The sequence below is a fragment of the Gymnoscopelus braueri genome (assembly GCF_963280865.1).
Source record: "Gymnoscopelus braueri genome assembly, chromosome: 22".
NCBI classification, from domain to species: Eukaryota; Metazoa; Chordata; class Actinopteri; order Myctophiformes; family Myctophidae; genus Gymnoscopelus; species Gymnoscopelus braueri.
The window spans coordinates 36,438,310-36,459,551 of NC_137624.1; the positions used below are offsets into that span (position 1 = coordinate 36,438,310).

The 21,242-nt window shown below is 40.7% G+C and overlaps 2 protein-coding genes across 3 annotated transcripts in view; one reads left to right on the forward strand and one right to left on the reverse strand.

Moving 5' to 3' along the window:
* Nucleotides 1–782: 782 nt before the first annotated feature.
* On the reverse strand, nt 783–15,682 carry pum3 (pumilio RNA-binding family member 3). Of its 2 annotated transcripts, none has more exons than XM_080418773.1 (18): nt 15,657–15,682; nt 14,789–14,893; nt 13,298–13,651; nt 11,396–11,543; nt 9,942–10,017; nt 9,477–9,570; nt 9,087–9,153; nt 7,523–7,697; nt 6,870–6,973; nt 6,688–6,766; nt 6,167–6,265; nt 5,694–5,747; nt 5,285–5,365; nt 5,002–5,144; nt 4,518–4,740; nt 3,243–3,330; nt 2,964–3,054; nt 783–2,432 (listed from the first exon to the last, which is right to left on the reverse strand). In XM_080418773.1, the coding sequence occupies exons 2-18, from the start codon at nt 14,865–14,867 to the stop codon at nt 2,303–2,305; spliced, it is 2,085 nt and encodes a 694-aa protein (XP_080274899.1). In that variant the 5' UTR covers nt 14,868–14,893; nt 15,657–15,682; the 3' UTR covers nt 783–2,302. The 2 variants fall into 2 exon arrangements, with proteins under 2 accessions (XP_080274899.1, XP_080274898.1); XM_080418772.1 differs by having other exon boundaries at nt 15,651–15,681.
* A 1,868-nt stretch (nt 15,683–17,550) lies between these two features.
* kcnv2a (potassium channel, subfamily V, member 2a) overlaps nt 17,551–21,242 on the forward strand; it is a gene marked incomplete at both ends in the record, with an annotated part of 7,547 nt that continues 3,855 nt past the window's right edge. The window contains 4 exons of the mRNA XM_080420328.1: nt 17,551–17,586; nt 18,404–18,547; nt 19,473–19,651; nt 20,015–20,186. Coding sequence (XP_080276454.1) covers nt 17,551–17,586; nt 18,404–18,547; nt 19,473–19,651; nt 20,015–20,186 — 531 coding nt within the window. The remainder of the gene's footprint in view (nt 17,587–18,403; nt 18,548–19,472; nt 19,652–20,014; nt 20,187–21,242) is intronic.

The following is a 21,242-nucleotide window of genomic DNA, read 5'->3' on the forward strand; positions in this document are numbered from 1 at the left end:
GCAGAAATTTGTAGAAGAATAGGGCCTTAAATGCAAGTAATTTGGCCTCTCATTTATAAAATAAATGTAAATATAAAATGTAAAATACAAAATAAAAGTTGTAAAAAGTGGTACCCAGAAATACCTGGTGGTGCCCAGTGTTCCGGTTACAGAGAACAACTAAATCAGTAGTTTAGTTGTAATTAGCACATTTCAACTAGGCAGTTCAAGGTACTTTACACAGAACATTAAGACAAAGTGCAAAAATAAACAGTTTATTAAAGGACATTTGAAAATGGCCAACAGGCGATCCCTGTTGGCCTTCATACAATAGTTCCTCCAATTAGACTGCAGGTTGGGGCATTAACAGATTTGATTTCTGTTTCGTAAAGTTCAGATTACTGTTGATTTATGTCCTAGTCCTCCTCAGAAACAGTGCTGTAGAGTTCAACTTGTCTCTTAAAACAGACTGCTGGCTCACACAATACAATCTGCACATCGGAAGCTCTGAAAATTTATTAGAAATTCAAGAATATATTTTAAAATATTTCTATGAACGGAAAATGACAAATGACAGATTCCTGTTGCAAGTTTTGCGTGGTGCAGTTAAACTCTCTAGCGTGCAAAGAGTCGCGTCCAAATATCATCTCTTTGGACTTCCTGGTTAAAGTTAAAATAAGGAAATCAAATAAGCTAAAATGTTATTACCCCCTCACCCCCTCCAAATCCTTTAAGTAATTATTTTTCTAATATTTTTTTTTAAAAGTTGATTCTAGAGTTATAATAAAGACAAAAGACATACCTAGCAAATACCTTTTATTTATTTATTGTTCATTTCAACTGCTCAAAGTGCAGCTACAACAACTAAATCATAATTCACAAGTTAACAAAATCTTACAAAAAAAAACAAAAAACGTAGGCAGGTCGAGATAAATGTCTGTCATTCATGTTGTTAGTAGAAAGCATTCTCTGAAAATGTATGACGAGTTCCACTCCAAAGACATATCAGTCATAATTATGCGCCATAAGGGGCCGTGTCCACAGAGAACGCATTTTGAGCTGAGGGGCGCTTTGGATATCATGTCCATAGCGCTCACATGTCCATAGCGCTCACATGTCCATAGCGCTGACACAGTGTGATGTCTGCACTGTTCCAACCCATCAACCATTGAGGTGCTCACCGCTCAAACGTCCTGTCATCTGTGTTATTAGCACGAATAGCTTAGCTAAAACGATATAAACATGGACTTCTCGAGGTTGTACTAATGTATTCAACGTCGGGTTGTAAAAGATTTATCGGGTTGTCACGTACAATCAGGAGGATTAAATGACCGGCCCTCCGTTGCAAAAGTTGAACCGTTTCCAGCTTGAACCGCTTGGCGCTGCACCCAAAAAAAGAGGAAGAGGAGCGCACCAGTGTGTCTTTTACCATAGAAATACACTGAAGACTGGCGCAGCCAGCTCAAAGGGCGTTCTACCTGTATGGGGACACGGCCCCCAATGACTGCACATAATGGACACAAATCCGAGTGTGGGTTATTTAAATAATTAAGCCCAATTTTACACTATGCTGTTTGGGCAGCGAAAATAACTCATCTACAAGCTCGCAAGTTTTGAATATCTGTGAAACTTTTTGACGTGCCCAAAACAGGGACACCAGGTTTAAAGTGTTTTTTTTAATTAACTCCAATGTTTCCTTCCAGTAAAACCATAAAAATCCACGTATTATAAGCTGTATTATTGACTGCTGAACAACAAACATAAGGGGACGTTATTATCCTTAAAGTAAAATACCGAAGTGGAATAACATTTTTTATTTTCTCTGTGATTTGAGCCATGCAAACCTGAAAGAAAACCTGAAAGTCTTAAATCAGTTATGGGAATCCAGAGTAGTGAAGCTGGTCCTTCTCTCCTGGTAATCAGGGAGTGGATTTACTGCTTCAGAAAAGGGAAAAACTTAAAATAAAAAATCTGACTGAAATCTGGTTCTCTGAACGCTGACAGAGGGGGAAGGATTCAGATTGTGTGTGTGTGTGTGTGTGTGTGTGTGTGCGAGAGAGAGAGAGAGACAGAGAGGGAGGGAGAGAGAGAATATGAGACAAAGAGAGAATAACAGTAATCAGAAAAGTTGTCTGCGAATATTTCACCTCGAAATATTTCATATAGCTGTATTCATACATACATGTAGGTTATGCTTTTATTCAAGGTGGGAAAAAAAATCAACCTATAGTTTTGAAAGGAATTTACATCGCTCCATCAACACATCATATTCACGTTCTGTGTGGATCTACTGTGTGTGTGTGTGTGCATTCTGTATGTGTGTCTATGTACTGAGCTTCTCTAGCAGGATTTCAACCCCTTTGCTGTTGTTGATGTCATGGAGACGTGGTTTAATGGCCGTCAGCGCTGCTTTCACCTCTGCTGACACAGACTGGTCCACGCTGCCCAGGAGGCTGCACAAACACACACACACACACACACACACACACAATACAAAATATAAATGTATCATTATTATTAGGGATGTTCGATATCGGCTTTTTTGCCGATATCCGATATTGCCCAACTTTTAATTTCCGATTCCGATATCAACCGATTTTTTCACCAAAAGCAAACTACCACATATCTAATAAAATAGCTATAAAATCAATATAATATCTAGTTCAGACCTCACAAATGGACAACAGACAGTAACAACAAGTTGATTCTTCTGCTGTATGTTTTTTGTTTAGTCAGTAAAATAGCATGCATAAAAACAGATACCGATATTTTCCGATATTACATATTTATGCTATTATCTGCCTATAATATCGGGAGGCCAATAATATCGGACGTAACCAATTATCATTCTTTTATTTTGACAAATTACAAAATGTCATCTGTAGGCCTAAAAGCAGGCTTATACACCACGTGTATAAGCGTGTACAACCATGTGTGCATGCATGCGCATGCGAGTGTGAGTGTGAGTGTGAGTGTGAACTGACCAGCAGAGCACCATAGCTCCTCTGTTGACGTTGACCCAGGTCATCAGCTTGTCCACTCCTACTGTGTCCACTAGGATCCTACTGAAACGCTCTGATGCACAGACAGAACAAGAGAGAGAAAGGACAGACAGAGAAAGGACAGACAGAGGACATCTTATGTTGTATTCAAATAAAGCATTCAAAGATATTGTGTCTGCGTGTGTGTTGTCTTCAAACATTGAGTGTGTTTTCCTTTGAGTGTCTATGTGTGTGTGCGTGTGTCTGTAAGTGTAACCCTACCTTCCTTCTCAGCCTCTGCCAGTTTTTTATCTTGCTCTATCAGCCATTTCAGCACCAGATGACCTGCAGGATGTTCTGCCATGTGGAGCTACGCACACACACACACACACACACACACACACACATACACACACACACAGAGTATTTACAGGACTGAACATCTTTTTTTTTTACAATTCCAAGACAGAGTGAACAAATTAAGAAAATAACGGTAAGCTCTATTTACAGATTGTTGAACCCCACAAACAATTAATATAAGTAATAGAAAACAAATCACCTTAAAATGTTTTTTTTATGGAAGAGATATTAACACATTCCATGCCAGAGTTTAATCTCATAATGTACTCACCAGTGCCAGCGTTTTATTGTTGTTTTTTTGTTTTTTTCATGTCGCCACAGACCTCGCTAAATAAGTTAAAAGTGCGCGTTCATTTGGTTCTAAACACACAGCGGATCTGTGAGAAACGGCCAGCGAAAATAGTTTCCAAATGCGAGCCGCCATCTTGAAGATACAGTGGATCAACGCTAAACAGTGATCAGCGAGGAGAAAAACAACAACCGAGAAAATCGAGTTTTAAACAGGATCCCAGACAGGAAGCGGATACGATCGAAAAAAACGGAACCCGAATAATTCTGTTTCCGACCGGAAACCGGAAACGGAAATGGATCAAAAAAATTCGGAAAGTGCACCTGGGGCAATTTCAATGGGAATCGGCGGTTCGCGTAGATCTACGCGACTGGCACGCTGCGGCTTTAAATAGGTTCGCGTAGATCTATGCGACTGGCATTCAATGTGTTAATGGGTGTAATTTGTCCGAAAAAATAAGTGAAACTCATGTTAACCACAGATTATTTTTCTGCATAAATATAAATCCCAGCCCACACGCGATATATTTATATAGACGAGGCTGCCCCTAAACTGGACGTGACAGACACGAGGAGTAGAGATAGTTTACCGTTTCCATAGCACTTCAACCTGTCATGAAATAGCTCTGTACACGTCGGATTGGTTCAATGTTTGATAGTTTCTGTAGAAAGACTTGCGATTGAACAAGTAGAATCACTTGCGACGCAATGCGCCGATGTGCAACCGGGTCATTCAGACCGCTGCAACGGTCGCTAAAACGGTTTTGTCACGTTGCATTGGTCTGGACTGGCCTTTGAACCCTGAAACCTCAGACAAAAACGCACTGGAAAAGTGGTGAGGGGAACCCACTGCAAACTCACTCACTTCCAGCTTTTTAGGACTAAAAACGGTTTGTCATTGGCCCTCACCTGTCCATTCGTCCCTCCTGGTACCAGCGCCTGATCGGCCAGCTGTGCCACGGCCGTCATGGCGGGCCGCAGGTCCCCGAACGCCGAGCCCAGGATGTCGCTGACGGTGACGCTGGAGGCCTTGTCCATCGCCATGGTCGTGGCGTGGTCTCGGAGGTACTCCAGCAACGGCGGGGACACCACCTCCAGAAGCTCCTTCCGTCGAACGGCCGTGTCCTTTTTACTGCAGGGCGGGAGTTACAACGTCAAGCACTTCAATCGTTTACTCGCAACACGGTGTAGTGCAACATTTTAGAAAATATTTACCAAAAAACATAACTACGTGCCCAAAATAGGGAATGAATATTGATCAATTATTCTATAACATTGATAATATTTTTTATAATCGATTACTTCGAATAACTGTCGCATCCCTAATTGTCTGTGGTGCACAACTAAGTATAAATTCAGCTTAACTCTCTCTCTCTCTCTAGATGTACTCTACCTGTGTGCGTTGGTATCTCCTTGTTGGAGCATCTTGATGATCTCAGGGACAACGTGAGCAGGATCTCTGGGGCTCAGCAGGTACAGCAGAACCTTCTTACCGTATTTATTATTGATCACCTCTTCCAGAGAGGACAGGATCTCCTGCACAGGACAACAAAAGACATTCAACTTGTTATATATGTTTTGAAACAAAACTTTGTTATTCCCATTACATCTTTTTAAAAGAATTTGAAGACGGTCTAGACACGCCTCAAACATAAACCTGCATTGTGTGAACTTACTGATAGAACAGCCTGTTTAACCAGCTTGGTGTCGTCAACACAGTCAAATATGGCCAGAAGCACCAGGTGGCCAAACTCGCCCTGTGGATAACACGCATGTATTAGTTTACACAGTAGTCACACACACACACGTAGTCACACACACACACACACAGTCTTTAACCACATTGAACCCAAACATGCTGTGAAAATGGCCGTTCTAATAAGTTCACAAGCATGTAGATTGACTATTTTCGGCAAAGAGATTTGGTATAGAGGGAAAACAAAGCAGGGGTCACCTAATACAGGGGTCTGGTCAATGAATTATATTAGGTTTTAAGTGGAGGTTTGTGATGAGTCAAGAGTGGCTGCAAATATCAAGAATACCATTTATTTTATTGCATGACCAACAGGTGAAAAGTAAACTTACCGTCGCAAACTTCACCATGTACGTCTTCATGGTTTTAATGATGATTTTTCTGTCCTGAAATGTCAAAAGAAAAATACATGAAATGAAATGATCTAATTAAAACAGTGGTTCTCAAAACTCAACCTCTTCTGGATCAGGGCCCACTTGAAAATCTTGAAAGCATTCGCGGCCCACCCATCTGACCACTTAACCCGGCAGCCTGTCGGTTGCTGCGGTAATTTTCAGAGCATGTTTATTTTAATGATCAATCATTCGATAGTGTTCCACACCTTGGATCAATGGAACTAACGTAGTATATTTTAAGTTCTGCATCACTTTTTATATTAATGTTTTATTTTTCATTCAAATCTTTTGTGATTTGCAAATTATTTGGACGCCCACTTGCAACACCCTTGTGGCCTAAAGGTTGAGAACCAACCAGTGAATGAGAATGAACTAACAGCAGAAGGAGAATAACCTGACGTTGTACATACCTTGGGTGTACCGTGCCAAATACAGTTCATGGCTACTCGCGCTCCATCGTGTGTGTACGCCATGTACACCACCGCTTCTCTGATCGCCTCGATCATCTCCTGTTGAATGTTTAATGAACACACCACAGGATCAATAAGACACAACATCAAAATCATCTCTCTGCCTCTCGCGTATGTTGTTTTAGTGTTCACCTCATCGTTCCGGTGAATTCTTTATAGTCTTATTTATCCCATATCTCCCTTACTGTAATATTGTATGGGGTAGTAGTATGAGACTGCGTTTAATTCACTATACAACAAGTAAGTATATACATCTGCCCACGAATCTCAACACTAGGGGTCAGTGTTTCTTAAGTACTGGCATGGGGTGAAGTTGTGGAATGGACATAAACAGGTCAATATTTATCCCTCTCTGCTCATCTGCTGTACTAGTTATATTGTATTAACCTGTTGTACCATTACAGATGGGTTCAATTAACATTTCATTAATAAAACATGCATGGCATCGATTCATCTCTCACCATTCTGAGCTTGTCTGGAGCAAACTGGAAGAAATCCAGGAAGACTTTATGCACCAAAGAATGTTTGATGACCTGCTCTCTGGAAGAAACAACAGGGTCAGAATTCGCTTCACCTTTCATAGTGCGTGTGAGTGTGAGTGTGTGTGTGTGTGTGTGTGTGTCTCTCTCTCTCTCTCTCTTACTTCTGTGCCATGGGAACCAGTATACTCTTCGTCTCTGATAGGATGTTAGTCAGTTTGTCTGGGTTGGCCTCCAGGACCTTCTGAATGGAGTTACATGTTGACGACTAAAATGATAAAAAATAAAAAAAAAAAAAATCATATGCACAGTATTAATCATATTTTATAATAGAACCTTATACATTTACAGCAGTGGTTCTCAACCAGTGGTCCGGGGACCACCAGTGGTCCTTGAGGGAGTTCCAGGTGGATCCCCAGCTAAATGATTGAGAGTTGGTAACTAAATGGACCCTTATATATCTTTAACTCTTGAGAGTGTAAAATGAAACCAAATGGACCATTTGGTTTCATTTTACGCTCTCAAGAGTTACATTATTGTTAAACATCTGCATTACTTAAATTAAATAAATTTTATTTTGATCAACGTTGATCAATCTCTCCTACATGGTACCAACATCAATACAGCATGGAATTGTGGACAAAATCTTATAGATAACAAAATGTTCTAAGTCTTGGGTCTGAGAGGCTAAATCTCATCAAATGGTGATGAATCCGTGGCTCAAATGCAGAATAAATAATGGACCTTAATATGAAAGGGTTGAAAACCACTGGTTTACAGTGTTTAGTTTTGTGTATATATATATATTTCTACATACCTTGCAGACGGTGAACGTGTTTCCGTACAGTTCCTCTGTGAGCATCAGTCTCTGAGCGAGGACAGCCTTGTCGTTGTAGGCGTACTCTATGAGGTAGGCAGAGTTGGAGTGACGTAGCATCTGACGAACCTCTCCTTTGAACTTCTGGATTACGCTCGCTACCACCTCCTTGTTACTGTGGACACACATACAGCAAGTCAGAAAGCACTCACTACAGGGCACACCTCTCCCAAGGAAGTGAGCAAATGTGCTAAATTTGTATGGAAAATATTACAGTATTAGATTTTCCCTGGAATTATGCCTGGAAATCTAGTATATACAGTACAATATTGCGCTGATCAGGCCAATAGCCATCGAGTTATGGCCATCTCAAGTGTTCAACACTGCTGTAACACACTGCTGTGCTGCAGTATGAATTTCCGCAAGGACAAATAAAGCATCCATCTACTATCTACCCCATGTGTGTGCAATTTAGTTTTTTGTTTTGGTGTGTCTATTCTCATGACAGACCCCTGAATAGTGTTTGTGCCAAGTTTGGTGCGGATTGGAGAAACGGAGTGTCTGTGGACCCTTGCCCCTGGGGGTCAGTCACACGTGGTGCCCCTGGTGTGGCTATTCTCATGCCAAACCCCTGAAAAGTGTTTGTGCCGGATCGGAACCAACGGTGCGCCTCGCAAGTCCGGATGTTACCCACTGTCCACCATCGACAGGCAATTTTAATATAGGATTGGCATTAGTCATTAAAAGGTGGTCTAAGGGACACTTTTTGTGTTAAATAACTCCCATAGAAATCATTGCTATAGACGGTTTGTTCAGTAACGAGGGTCGTCCCCCCCGTCTCTCCAGCTCTTTAGTAATCAGAAAATACATTTTGATATTGGGATACCAATTTTATCCAATCAGGAAAGACAATTCACACAGGATACAGGATAAACAAAGTGAAATTGGAAGAGATGAAACGACAACAAAAAAATGTGCAGACAAACATTTGATCTGGAACACTATAAAATGTTTTGCTAATAAATGACCGTTGCAAGGTTCTCTCTTCCGATTAGATTAAACCGAAAAGCCTGAAAATGTATGTTCTGTTTACTAAAGAAAAAGGTACTGACGACAGCTAAATCTTCCAAACAGCATCAAAGGTGCAGGTCAATGAAATGTGAGATTTCTATGTCAGCATCATGAACACCAAAGGAAGACACAGAGATGAGACTTGAAGAACAAATGTAAACCACCTTGTTAACTCATTCCCTGCCTAGAACGTAAAGAACGTAATTATTTCCAATTACCAATTCTGCCAAGAACGTAAAAAACGTATATATATATATATATATATATATATTTATTTATTTTTGACCCAAAGACCAAGGAGATATGATTTTTCGAAGATCTAGACTCCTATCCACTTCCTTGTTAACTTAAAACTTAATAATTCTGTATCTCGGCTCCTGAGTACTTTTTTTTTTCAATGAAAAATCTCTGGCAGTGGGCAAACGCGGCCAGAAATAATTCAGGCAGTGAGTGAGTTAATATGCAATGTTAATTATGATGCGGTCAGACTCACCCATACTGTAGGAGTTTCTTTACCAAGTTTCTGCCATATTTCTGCTTAGCCAGCTCCACTATGTCGTCTGTGGGAGGAATTCAAGGAAGAGCATTAATTGTCTATAAACCAATGGTGCTTCTCTCTACTCTACTGTTGTTTTACCTTTCATTATTAGAGGTAAGCCAGTTAGACCTTGCACATCACAACGGCAATTATTCAACAAACAATGCATTTCATATTTTTTCTGTCCTTCGATTGATTAATCATTTCTTAATTTTCTAACATTCTAATGTTAAAATGTGTTGGCACTGAGAATTGTATTGTGGAAGTAAGGAATGAATACAATTAGAGGAATGCATGAAAGGGGAAAAAATGTGTGTGCAGGGCTGGGTGGTTCCAGCCACTAACCTTTGAGTTCTTCAAACACTGCCTGTCTCTGCTCATGACTGCCGAACTGGACGAAACACTGCAGCGCACGCACCGAGTCATGGGAATATGCTACCTGGAGATGGGACAAAACAGCTAGAAATTACTTTACTTTTTTAAAGAAAGCTGAGAAGAAAACAGCACAGAAGACAGACAGTAGGAAAGCTGAGAAGAAAACAGCATAGGAGAGACAGATAGTAGGAGAGCTGAGAGGGAGACAACGTAGGAGAGAGACAGTAGGAAAGCCGAGAAGGAAACAGGGGATGAGAGACAGACGGCAGGAAAGCTGTGTAAAGGAGGTACAGAAACAGAAAAGATTTTCCAGCAGTTTATTCTAAATTCAAGCACTATCCAATGCACTGATATTACACACAGATTTATGCTGGATTACCTGAGCCTGAATGAAAGAGAAAGAGAAAAGGACAGAGAACATCTTTTAAAACGCACCTCTTTCATCCGTCCGCTGAACAGGTCCTGCATCCCCTTCAACAGATTGGTCTTCTTCTCTTTGTCACAGTCTTTCCTGTCAACAGAACGTCACCAGCATTCATGTACACGGACATATAATGCAGCAAAATCCTTAGACCCCTAAGGGTCCATCTGGTTTCATTTGTACATTCTTCTGTTAAATTAACATTACATATAAATGTACAATCACCAGTGAATACAGTATCTCCATAAATGTACATCAACAACAAAGTACGGTATATAAATGGATACAGAGAATAATATGAATGGATAAATGTATGCACAGACCATCAACAGTGAATTTGAGGCCGGCATGTACAGTGTCAGCTAGCCTTCAACAGTGAGTACATACTTAGATATGTACAGTCTATCACCAATAAATATAGAATTAATTTACAGTCTAGCAACATTGAATAAATTGATGAATACAATTATGTAGAGTCTATATATGAATAGATGAATGCACAGTTTATCAACAATGAATGTATGAATGATACAATTCAGAGTATTGCTGTATTGTGAGAGTACACATAGTTGATAGGATATTACAATGCAGGTCTATCAGAATCAGAATCAAACTTAATTGAAGTGTCCTTGAGCAAGGCATTGAAGACCTAAACATGTCAAGCTGTGTAATCCTGTGACGGACGAAGACTAGCCTCTCATTTATCGTTGCAAAAAGACTGGATGCAAACACCACATTCCATGCCAAAGTTGGCCATCTATTAGCGCCGAAGTGTTTTATAATGGGCATTTTATTCACAAGTCGCACACCAACGGTGGAGGCAACCATACAAGGCACCAACCTGCTCGTCGGGAGCAGTTACTGGCTCTGTGTCTTACTCAAGAACACTTCAACACAAAGCCCAGAGGAGACGGGGATCGAACGAGGAACCTTGAACGAGGAACCTTCTGGTTCCAAGACGGCCACTCTACCTCCTGAGCCACTGCAGTGGACTCTTCAGTTGGTTAATATCATCTTCTAGTTAGCATTGTATTGTCTTGTAGTTAGCTAATGTTACATTAAATGGTAACGATAATGTGAGCCAATGATGGACGGGGTCGAGGAGAACAGTTAGGAAGTAGGAACAAGCCATTTGTATACGATACGATTATCCAGGAAACAAGGTTTGCTCTTATAGTGCGTGCCAACGACTCGTCACCATAGGGGGGCGTGGCATAGTAGCTGCAGACATACTTGAGGGGGGGCAATGTTAAGTCAACCTGTTTTATACCCCTCAAAGATGTCCGCCGCTACCAAATGACACTTGTTGACGCCCCCTTCAGGATTTTTGGCACGCTCTATAGGTTCAGATGTTCAGTTTTTTATTGTTGTCAGTTTTAACTGTCTACACGTGTGTGTGTGTGTGTGTGTGTGTGTGTGTGTGTGTGTGTGTGTGTGTGTGTGTGTGTGTGTGTGTGTGTGTGTGTACCTTCTAATGACCTCCCAGACTTGTTTGGATTGGCAGATGACGTCATATTTGTCTTTCTGCGTTGCTACCTTTCTTCTATCCCTCTTTTCATGTTGTTCTTTCCTCTGATCCATCTTTGACATCTTCTGCATCTTCTTTGGCCGCGGGGCTGACAACACATACACACACACACACACCAAATGTTTACATTCTTAGTTGAAAGCATGATCACATGATCACGCCCACAGACAAGATTAAGCGTTAACGGACAATAACTTTGACCGATTAACACATCCACCGCCAAGAACGTAGTCCTACGGTCCGTTAAATCCAACTGTTAAGCGCCGAAACCGTAGTCCTACGGTCCGGGTGTTTTTTCCTTTTTTTCGAATTTCTTTTTTTTCCTCAATTTTCTAGGGGGACCATTTTCAGTGTAACACCACCGAAAGTCGACCGGAAGTGCGGTCCCGTTTTTTGTTTCCCGTCAGCCTCCATTCTAAGTCGTACACTAAAAGCCCTGTAAAACCTATGTAGTTTTTCATCCTTGCATTTCCCATGTTAACATAAACGGTCAGAACTCAAACATGGCGGCTCCGTTTGACACGCGGTCTCGACGAGTAGACACCAGGACATGTGCACGTTGTTTACAAACAGTGGATCGCGCAATCTAAAGGATTTTAACGGGGCCTATGGCGACCTGAAAAAAACAAAAAACAACAATAAAACCTTGGCACTGGTGGGTACATTATGAGATTAGCCCTTGGCGGTGGATGTGTTAATGCTATCAGTTAAACATTTTCTCTTATTATTTTCTTTCTTCTTATTTATTTCTAGATCAGTGGTTCACAAATTGCAAGGACCCTCATAGCTCCGAGTGTACAAATGGAACCGTAAGTAACCAAATGGCGTCCATTTGGGTTCCATTTGTACACTCTCAGAGTTACAGACCTGTAAGGGTCCATTTTGGAACCCCAACAAAGGAACCCTGAGGTTCCCTGTGGACCCCACTTTGAGAACCACTGTCCCAGATTGTTTTTAATTACACACGGTATAGGATCGGTACTCGGTATCAAACGATACGCAAAGTTGTGTATCGTAAATCGGTAAGGAAAAAAATGGTATGGGTACATCTCTAACCCTTTAAGACCTGGAACGCATCTGTGTCACTTTTAGATTTATTTAGGCTATTCAAAAATAGCAGATATACAAGCTCATAGCGCGGCACCGAGTGCCACGCTACGAGCTTGTAGATCTGCTATTTTTGTAAAATCGTGAAAATTTGTGCAAATCTTTGAATATATATATTTTTTTCAAAGCGTTAGGATTTAGACTTTTTTTTTTTAATCGGCCTCAGGTCTTAATGGGCTAAACTAGCATCCCACAGACACACATCAGACATGTCATCTCTTCAACAGCACAACTCTTTATTACTATTGGATTAGAGTAAGACGGAACAGCTTCACAACAGTGTTGAAAAATGTCTGTTGACTAACTTTTTCCACTAAGCTATGATGACTAAAACGATGACTAAATATAATGACAAATTTCGTCAACAAATAAAAATTTGACAAAAAATGTTAGGGGAGGGACTAGTGGAGAAGAGATCCAGTAGAACTAAGACAAGTCATCGTGGGTGCATTGTGAGCTTGTAGATCGGATATTTTCGGCATGCAGCTAAGTGAAAATAATTTTGATGCATCACGGCAAGCCAAAAAATTATTTTAGTCGACTAAATCAACTGTAGATTTAGTTGACTAAAATCTTGTGATATTTAGTCGAATAAAACTAGACTAAAAGTAAAACATTTCAGATTACTAAAATATGACTAAACTGAATTTCATTCAAAAGACTACAGTATGACTAAAACCAAATCAAAATTTGCAGTCAAAATCAACACAGCTTCACAGAAACCTGGTTCCTTACCTTTGACATCCTCCCCTCCTTCTCCTTCCTCTTCCTCTTTCACCTCCTGTTTCACCTCTGTCCCCTCTGTCGGTTCATCTTTGACGAAGGCGGTCTTATGATCTCTCTTCCCGCCGTGGTGACCACCTCCTCCTCCCGGTCCCGGCTTCTTTCCTCCATGATGACCTCCTCCGGGTGCCGGCTTCTTTCCTTTATAATTCGACTTTCCCGCATGGTGACCTCCTCCTCCCTGTCCCGGCTTCTTGCCAAACTTCTGCGGACTCTTCCCAAATCCGGTGAGCGAATTGCTCTTGGGTTTGAAAGGTTTCTTGTTGTCTCCAGGTTTTCCGCCTCCAAATTTAGCCCCCATGGAATCTACGGTGACAACGGTGGCATCGTGGTTAATAAGCACGAGGTCTTCTTCTCACAGCTTTTCGTAGCTTCAAAGCAAAGAATGTTATAATAAAAGCGGCAATCTGGAACGTATTTCAACCCGTTAAAACCAGGAAAGCATCTGTATCATTTTAGATTTTTGCGTTGGCTATTCAAAAATAGCAGATGTACAAGCTCACAGTGCGTCACTTCGTGCCGCACTGCAAGCTTGTACATCTGCTATTTTTGTAACATTTTTGAAGAATCTTGAAAGTGTGAGAACTACTGATTTAGAAGGGATTTGTGGAATCAGGTGTTAATGGATTAATGAATAAAACGTTATTCTGGCCTGAAGATCGTAAGCCCAACAGCCCACCTGGCCAAGCGGGCATTCCTTCTTTGCATGAGCGGTAGATAGTTTGGTCTCCTGGGTTCAAATCCCGGGTGTCACAGTTGCAATTACCACTCTCCATCGTGAGAGGACATAACACTTACAGATATTGTAGCTTTAAAGCGCTTACAAGGCATAATAGGCGAGTATGTTTCAGTGAAGAAGGACCACTCACATTGTCAGACTGTCAGATCATGTGACTGTTTAGTGAAAGCAATGATTTATAGTTTAAAAATGTAAATACAATGAAGCATTCTCACGTCATTTATTAAACATTCTGACAGATTGCTGACCTGGAAATTAACTTAAATTTGACAAAATAAATAGGAGTGCAGGCTGTATCATTTTGCACTTTTACTCAATTGATTGCAGGCAACTGTAATTTCTCCAAAACAATTCAAAAAGCAGCTAGCAATAATAATAGGCTAATAACATAAGTAATAATAATGAATCTAGGCCTATGAACTGGACTAATAGTTTTGAGTTATTTATGGGTCTATGCAATAACAAAGGATGATAATTATTATTATTCCCAGTGACACCTTTTAATGCCTTTTTTAAACTAACCTTAATGTATGCCTGTATGAGCTATGGGATATCTGAATTTAAAGTATCTATCTATCATTATTAGATCAAAAACACATTTCATTTGTATTAATTTTTTGCATAAAACTGAATTATACACAAGTTGATCCCAACTTGATTTATAAAAGGCACAGAGACATTGATTGATTGACATTCATCATTACCTTTCATGAACTTCTTGCCACCTTTATTGGGGTTCAAAGACTTCTTGGGTTTAGCATCCTGATCCATTCTAACTTGCATCCCGAAGAAGCAAGCAGCAATAAATCCTACAAAACAAACAAACAAACAAACACAGTTTATTCACACTTCTATCATAGCCTTCTATGAATTGAGTACAAAGGACCCCAATGGAAACAAGCCATAGGCTTTCTTGGGTTTAAAATCCCCTCAGCAGACCTTGTATTGAACTGTACTTTCCTGTGCTTTTTTCTCATCATTCAAAAAAAGTCTGTTGCATCAATGACACAACGTGCAGTGTTAACATTTTTTTGTGAGAGAAACAAGCAACCACTAGTAGGAAAACAAGCCCAATAGAAGCAACTATTATAGGCCACACATCATGAGCACTTTAAACCTATATGCGTCGGCTATTTGAAAATAGCAGGTCTACATGCGAGGCATTGTGAGCTTGTAGATCTGCTATTTTCAAAAACTCTTGCAATAAAATGTGGAATATTTAGATTTTTTAAAAAAAAACATTCTAACAACACAAATGCTCCTTGTGGCAAAAAAAACACATTTTCATGAAAATATGTGAGAACCACTAGTTTAAATAATAATCACATTTAGAAGCAATCCTAAATAACAAAGCACACTTTAGAAACAAGACCCCAAAAACTGCAACCCGCAACTAGCAATATTTACAAGCTACTTTACAGACAAATAAGCCCAAAGTCACTTATAATAAGCCGACATGGCAACGATGACAACGGGCCAATAACCGATCAGGTCTACCTATTGCTTTATATCGATCTATAGATCTAATAGGCTGACTAATACAAACTTTCTGATGTACACACTCACGTTTACCTTGGTCTTTAACATGTGTTGTGAAAACCGTGACTATTTACGGCACATGCCGTGAACCAGAGCGTTGCTGTGCTGCTGTCGTAAAACAGTAGTCGGGGCCATGCGCATGCGCAAGGAATGTACAGTGAACTGTGGTGATTTCATTTAAAGCAGTGGTTGAGATCAAAGTGGGGTCCAGCCAGGGACCCCCAGGGGTCCTTAAGGGGGATCCAGGGGGTCCCTATGTAGCACAATCACTTTTAACCACTTTAACCCTATATCAGCTATTTGAAAATAGCAAATCTACAACACTACAACACATCACAATGAATGGGATGAGGTGTGAGCTTGTAGCTGCTATCTATTTATTATTATTATTATTATTTTTATTTTTTTACATTTTGGAATATTTGTGAAACTATAGAAGGGATGAATTTCAACCACAAACGTATTATGGTTGACCGGAGTCCCTCAGGGCTCTATACCATACTAAGGTCTTTTCTGGTTTCGCTGTAGCCTACATTAAATATCTTCACTGAAAATAGCCGATCTACAAGTTTTCCACAGAATACGGACGCTGGGGTTTAAGTGGTTAAAAAAAGATTGGCAGCAGAGCAGATCAAGGGGAAGTAGACAAAGTAGAAGAAGAATAAATTAACTGATTCGCTGTTTTTATTAGATTATATTGTTTGACTGCCTCAATATAAGACATCTATCATGGTCATCTGAATATTTTAGTTAAAATGTTCATTTAAAAATGACAACCACTGCTGTTTGATATGTAGGCTTAGGCTAGTACTAAAAGACAATCAAACATTTCCCTATTGTTTTTTTATTTTCCAAAATGGCAGTAAAGAAATGAATCTCTCTCTCTAAACAAAAACTGTGATGTTACAATGACTGACTTGATGAAAGTCCAAGCAGCTGAATACTGACTAATCTTTGAATAAAATAATAAAATAATAAAATTAGTTGTTGTTTTTAAGCAAACATTTTAAACTCAAATCTTTGCTTCTTGTGATGGGGGTCCGCAGCCAAATACATATAAATGTGGGGGTCCTTGACATGAAAAAGTTTGAGAACCACTGAACTAAGGGACGATTCCTTATCGGTTGGCAACCCTAAGGGTTTCAGCTGACGACAACAAGGTGACGTGACCCTTAAGTCTCGACCTCTGTAGTCAGTGTATGAATTGCTTCACAATCGTTTCATACTTCATGGATTAAAATAAAGCATTAAAATGTGTGTGTGAGCTCATGCCTGTGACCGCCGGCTAACCTATTTAACACTAGCTTACACACACACACACACACACACACACACACACACACACACACACACACACACACACACACACACACACACACACACACACACACACACACACACACACACACACACACACACACACAGCACTGATACACAAACTGGCCCTGGACAGGAGTAATGATCTCTCTCGTGTTTAATCTGACACTGTGGCTGAGTGAACTGCTTCCATATATTCATAAATCGGCTTTACAAGATTCAATCTGATCTCCTCATGCACACCGTTAGATAATCAAACCAGAGAGAGAGAGAGAGAGAGAGAGAGAGAGAGAGAGAGAGAGAGAGAGAGAGAGAGAGAGATATGGGGGGTGTGTGTGTGATGTGTGTGTGTGTGTGTGTGTGTGTGTGTGTGTGTGTGTGTGTGTGTGTGTGTGTGTGTGTGTGTGTGTGTGTGTGTGCGCGCGCACCCATGACCATAAACCATTTATGTATTCACACACACACACACACACACACACACACACACACACACACACACACACACACACACACACACACACACACACACACACAGAAGCAAATAGAAGGCTGTAAGTAGAGTTAGTTGTCCACACACAGCATCAATGAGCCAGAAGACAACATACACAACATGGAGCCAAGGCGAAAACCACACAGCTCGATGCAGGTACACAACCCTCTGCTTTAACTGTTTGTTTGTTTGTTTGTTTGTTTGTTTTTGCCTTTCTTTCTTTCTTTCCCCAAGTTCAGTAAATTGTATAGATTTTCTTTGATTATTATGCAGTGGCTCTGCAGTGTGTAGTCTGTGTGTGATTGTCTCAAAATGCAGTGGTGAAAAAAGTACTACATTTTTTTACTGAAGTAAAAGTATCAATATTGCAATGTAGAAATACTCTGTTACGAGTAAAAGTCCGGAATCCAAAATTTACTTGAGTAAAAGTACAAAAGCATTGGTATCAAAATGTTCTTAAAGTACCAAAAGTAGAAAATACTCATTATGCAGAATGTCCTATTTCACAAGTTTTCAAATGTATAAAATGTATTAACGTCTTTTGAAAATAGCAGATCTATGCCACGCATTGTGAGCTTGTAGATCGGCTATTTTCAAATGGCCGAAATGTAAAAGGTTGAAGTGGATAATGTATGTTTTGTAATAATAATCAAAATCTAAAAAGTAACTAGTAACTAAAGTTTTTAAATAATTGTAGTGGAGTAAAAGTACAATATTTGCCTCTGAGATGTAGTGGAGTAGAAGTAAATTAAGTACTGAAAACTGGAAAAACTCCAATATTTCAAATAATTATTTCTTCATTCTTCCTCTCTTTTGCTCTGTTTACATTTTCACATAATTAGCAAATTTCTTGTCTTTTTCTTTTTTCCTCCAATTTGAACAATTTACCATATTGACCTTTTTGGTGTCATTTGTGCTGTGAGTGACTCTTCGATGCCATTTGACTGAACCTGGTCCTCTTTCTTGTGAACAGAATGTGAGCAGAGACATCTATGATCCATACGCCGATTATGACGACGATGAAGAGGAGGATAGATGTGTGTGTCACTGTCCCCCGACACAACTCCTCTCCCCTCCCCCCAAACACTGCACACTCACTATCAATGTTGGAGGAAAGGTACAGTCATTCACCCGTTTTAACTACTGCTATGAAATGGGGTGGATGATGGACACAGCTGGAGAGAAAGGGAGTCGGGGCATGTTTGAAGAACTGGAACTAGGTCATAATCATAGCAAAGCCTTAAGTCGTTGTACATCGTTGTACATTATCCTGCCATTACGAGGTTAAATCTCTACTTATTAGAGCTTGTAGTGGACCCCCCCTCCCCTCCCTCCATATACTACTCACATCTATCTTCATCTTCCTCTCTCTAATCATCTCCTCACCGCCCACAGCTTGTCTTGCGCGCGCACGCGCACACGCACACGCACACACACACACACACACAAATCAACAGTGCTCACATGAATAGATTCGGATTGGTTATTGGAATGATTATGTTGCTTTTGTTTCACAGTTAATGAACTGTGTCTGATTTTGATTATAATGATGTTTAATGATGTGAGTGTAATGTTTTGGTATTTGATTGGGTTTTTGTTCTATAGAAAAGCCTCCTTTGTGGACCAGATATAAACCCGGTTCTCTTTGGCTTAGTGGTTAAAATGTTGCCTCTCTACGCGGGAGACCGGGGGTTCGAATCCCAGGCATTACATTGGTGCCATGACCCAGAGCAGTTTCCAGAGCAAAAGGGTGCTGAGTGTAGCAGAGCGACTCACAATCTCAGCCTGATGGCCTGAAAGTCTCTTTGGCTTATAGTGGTTACGATGTTGGCTTTCCATGCAGGAGACCCGAGTTCAAATCCTGGGCATTATAATTACATTACCATAAAAAATATCAACATAAAGCATAACATTAGTATGAAACCTAACACAACGCGCGCACACACACACACACACACACACACACACACACACACACACACACACACACACACACACAGGGATTCAACTCTTTAATTGTATTCTATTCCCTTTTGGTCCAGGTGTACCACATGCCCTACAGGTTAGCAGCCAAGTATCCAAAGACTCGCATCGGTCGGTTGGCCACGTACACGGACCACAGCAGGAAGCTGGATCTGTGTGACGACTACATCTGCCAGAGCAACGAGTTCTTCTTCGACAGAGACCCCCAAGTCTTCCACTACATCTTTAACTTCTACAGGTAGTACGGCTGCATGGGGAATTAGCCCGGAAATATACCAAAAATAGCAGATCTACAAGCTCATAGCGTGAGCTTGTAGATCTGCTATTTTTGAAGAATCTTGAATATTTGTGCAAATCTTTGAATATATGTTTTTAAAGCGAAGGTTTTTAACTAAAATCTTAGCTTCTGGGGGTCCCTGGAACAAAATATTTTGAGATGGCGGTCCACGGCCAAACCCATTATCTAGGTCCTTGACATGAAAAAGTTTGAGATTCACGTGGGCATGCACACATATACACACACTTACACGCTCGCACACACACACACACACACACATTACCACTGTCATGCTAATCTGATGTGTGTACTTGTCACCGTGAGGACTGGAGTGCTGTGGATCAAAGAGGAGCTGTGTCCCCGTAGCTACGTGGAGGAGTTGAACTACTGGGGCGTGAGGATGAAGAACGCACAGCGCTGCTGTCGCATCGGCTTCGAGGAGAGACAGGACGACCTCAACGAGCAGCTGAAGATACAGAGAGACCTGGAGGCTGAGGTCAGTGTGGTGTCTGTCTGTCTGTCTGTCTGTCTGCTCTGTTTGTCTACTCTGTCTGTCTGTCTGTCTGTCTGTCTGTCAGTCAGTCAGCAGGATATCTTGAGGATCTATCCACTTGAACCCCAGCATCCCTATTCTAGGAGTTAACATTCACCAAAAATACGATGTGTCGCAGTGTGTTGTGGGGCTTGTAGATTGGCTATTTCTGGTGCTATATTTGGTGTAAATGGGGAAAAAAACGGTCCAAGTACAGTTGCAAGGCAATTCCACCACGTTAGCACAAAACGTGGTAGAAAGGCCATGGAAGAACTGATACATTTTTCACACTGATTGGTCAAAAGGGGCATGGTCTGTCACAAAAATGCACAAAATAACACTGCAATATTTGTGAGCCAGTGAAGACCCTGATTAATTGGTCAAATACATTGTGACGATCTATTGGTCAAAAGAAGCACTAGTAACACCTTATAGACTAATCACATTGATGGAGGTCTGTGCTCTACTGAGCACATTTATTAGTTCAAATTGTTTGTTCTACAGACTAAGGTGTTGGACGGGTAATGTAGGCTAGAGAAGGCTAAGCCTTCCTTACATTTACTGCTGGCTAATAATTGTGCACATATACAGATCTGCCTGAATCATGGTACTGTAGGTCATTGTCGCTACAGCCACCTGGTGAAAATCAGGTGACAGAATGTGGACAGTATGGAATTCAGAACCATGGACAGCACTGTTAGTTGTGTGTATGGGTGTGCATGTCTCATGACAGAGAGACTACGCCACTTACTGTACAGTAGGTCGTTAATTAGATGTCTTGCTGGCTTGCTTTTCGTGGTTTTAAGTTCAACTTTTCGGCCCTGCATTGAAGCAATCCATAGACAGAAGAGCAACAAGGGAGGAAAGACAGAGAGAGAGACAGAGACAGAGAAAGAGAGAGAGAGAGAGAGATGATGATGTGTTTGTGTGTGTGCCCTCGACCGTAACCCATTTATTGGAGAGCTGCAAGCCACAGCTGTTTCCGTGTGCCTCCCCCTGCTGATTCTGACAGAAAATCGT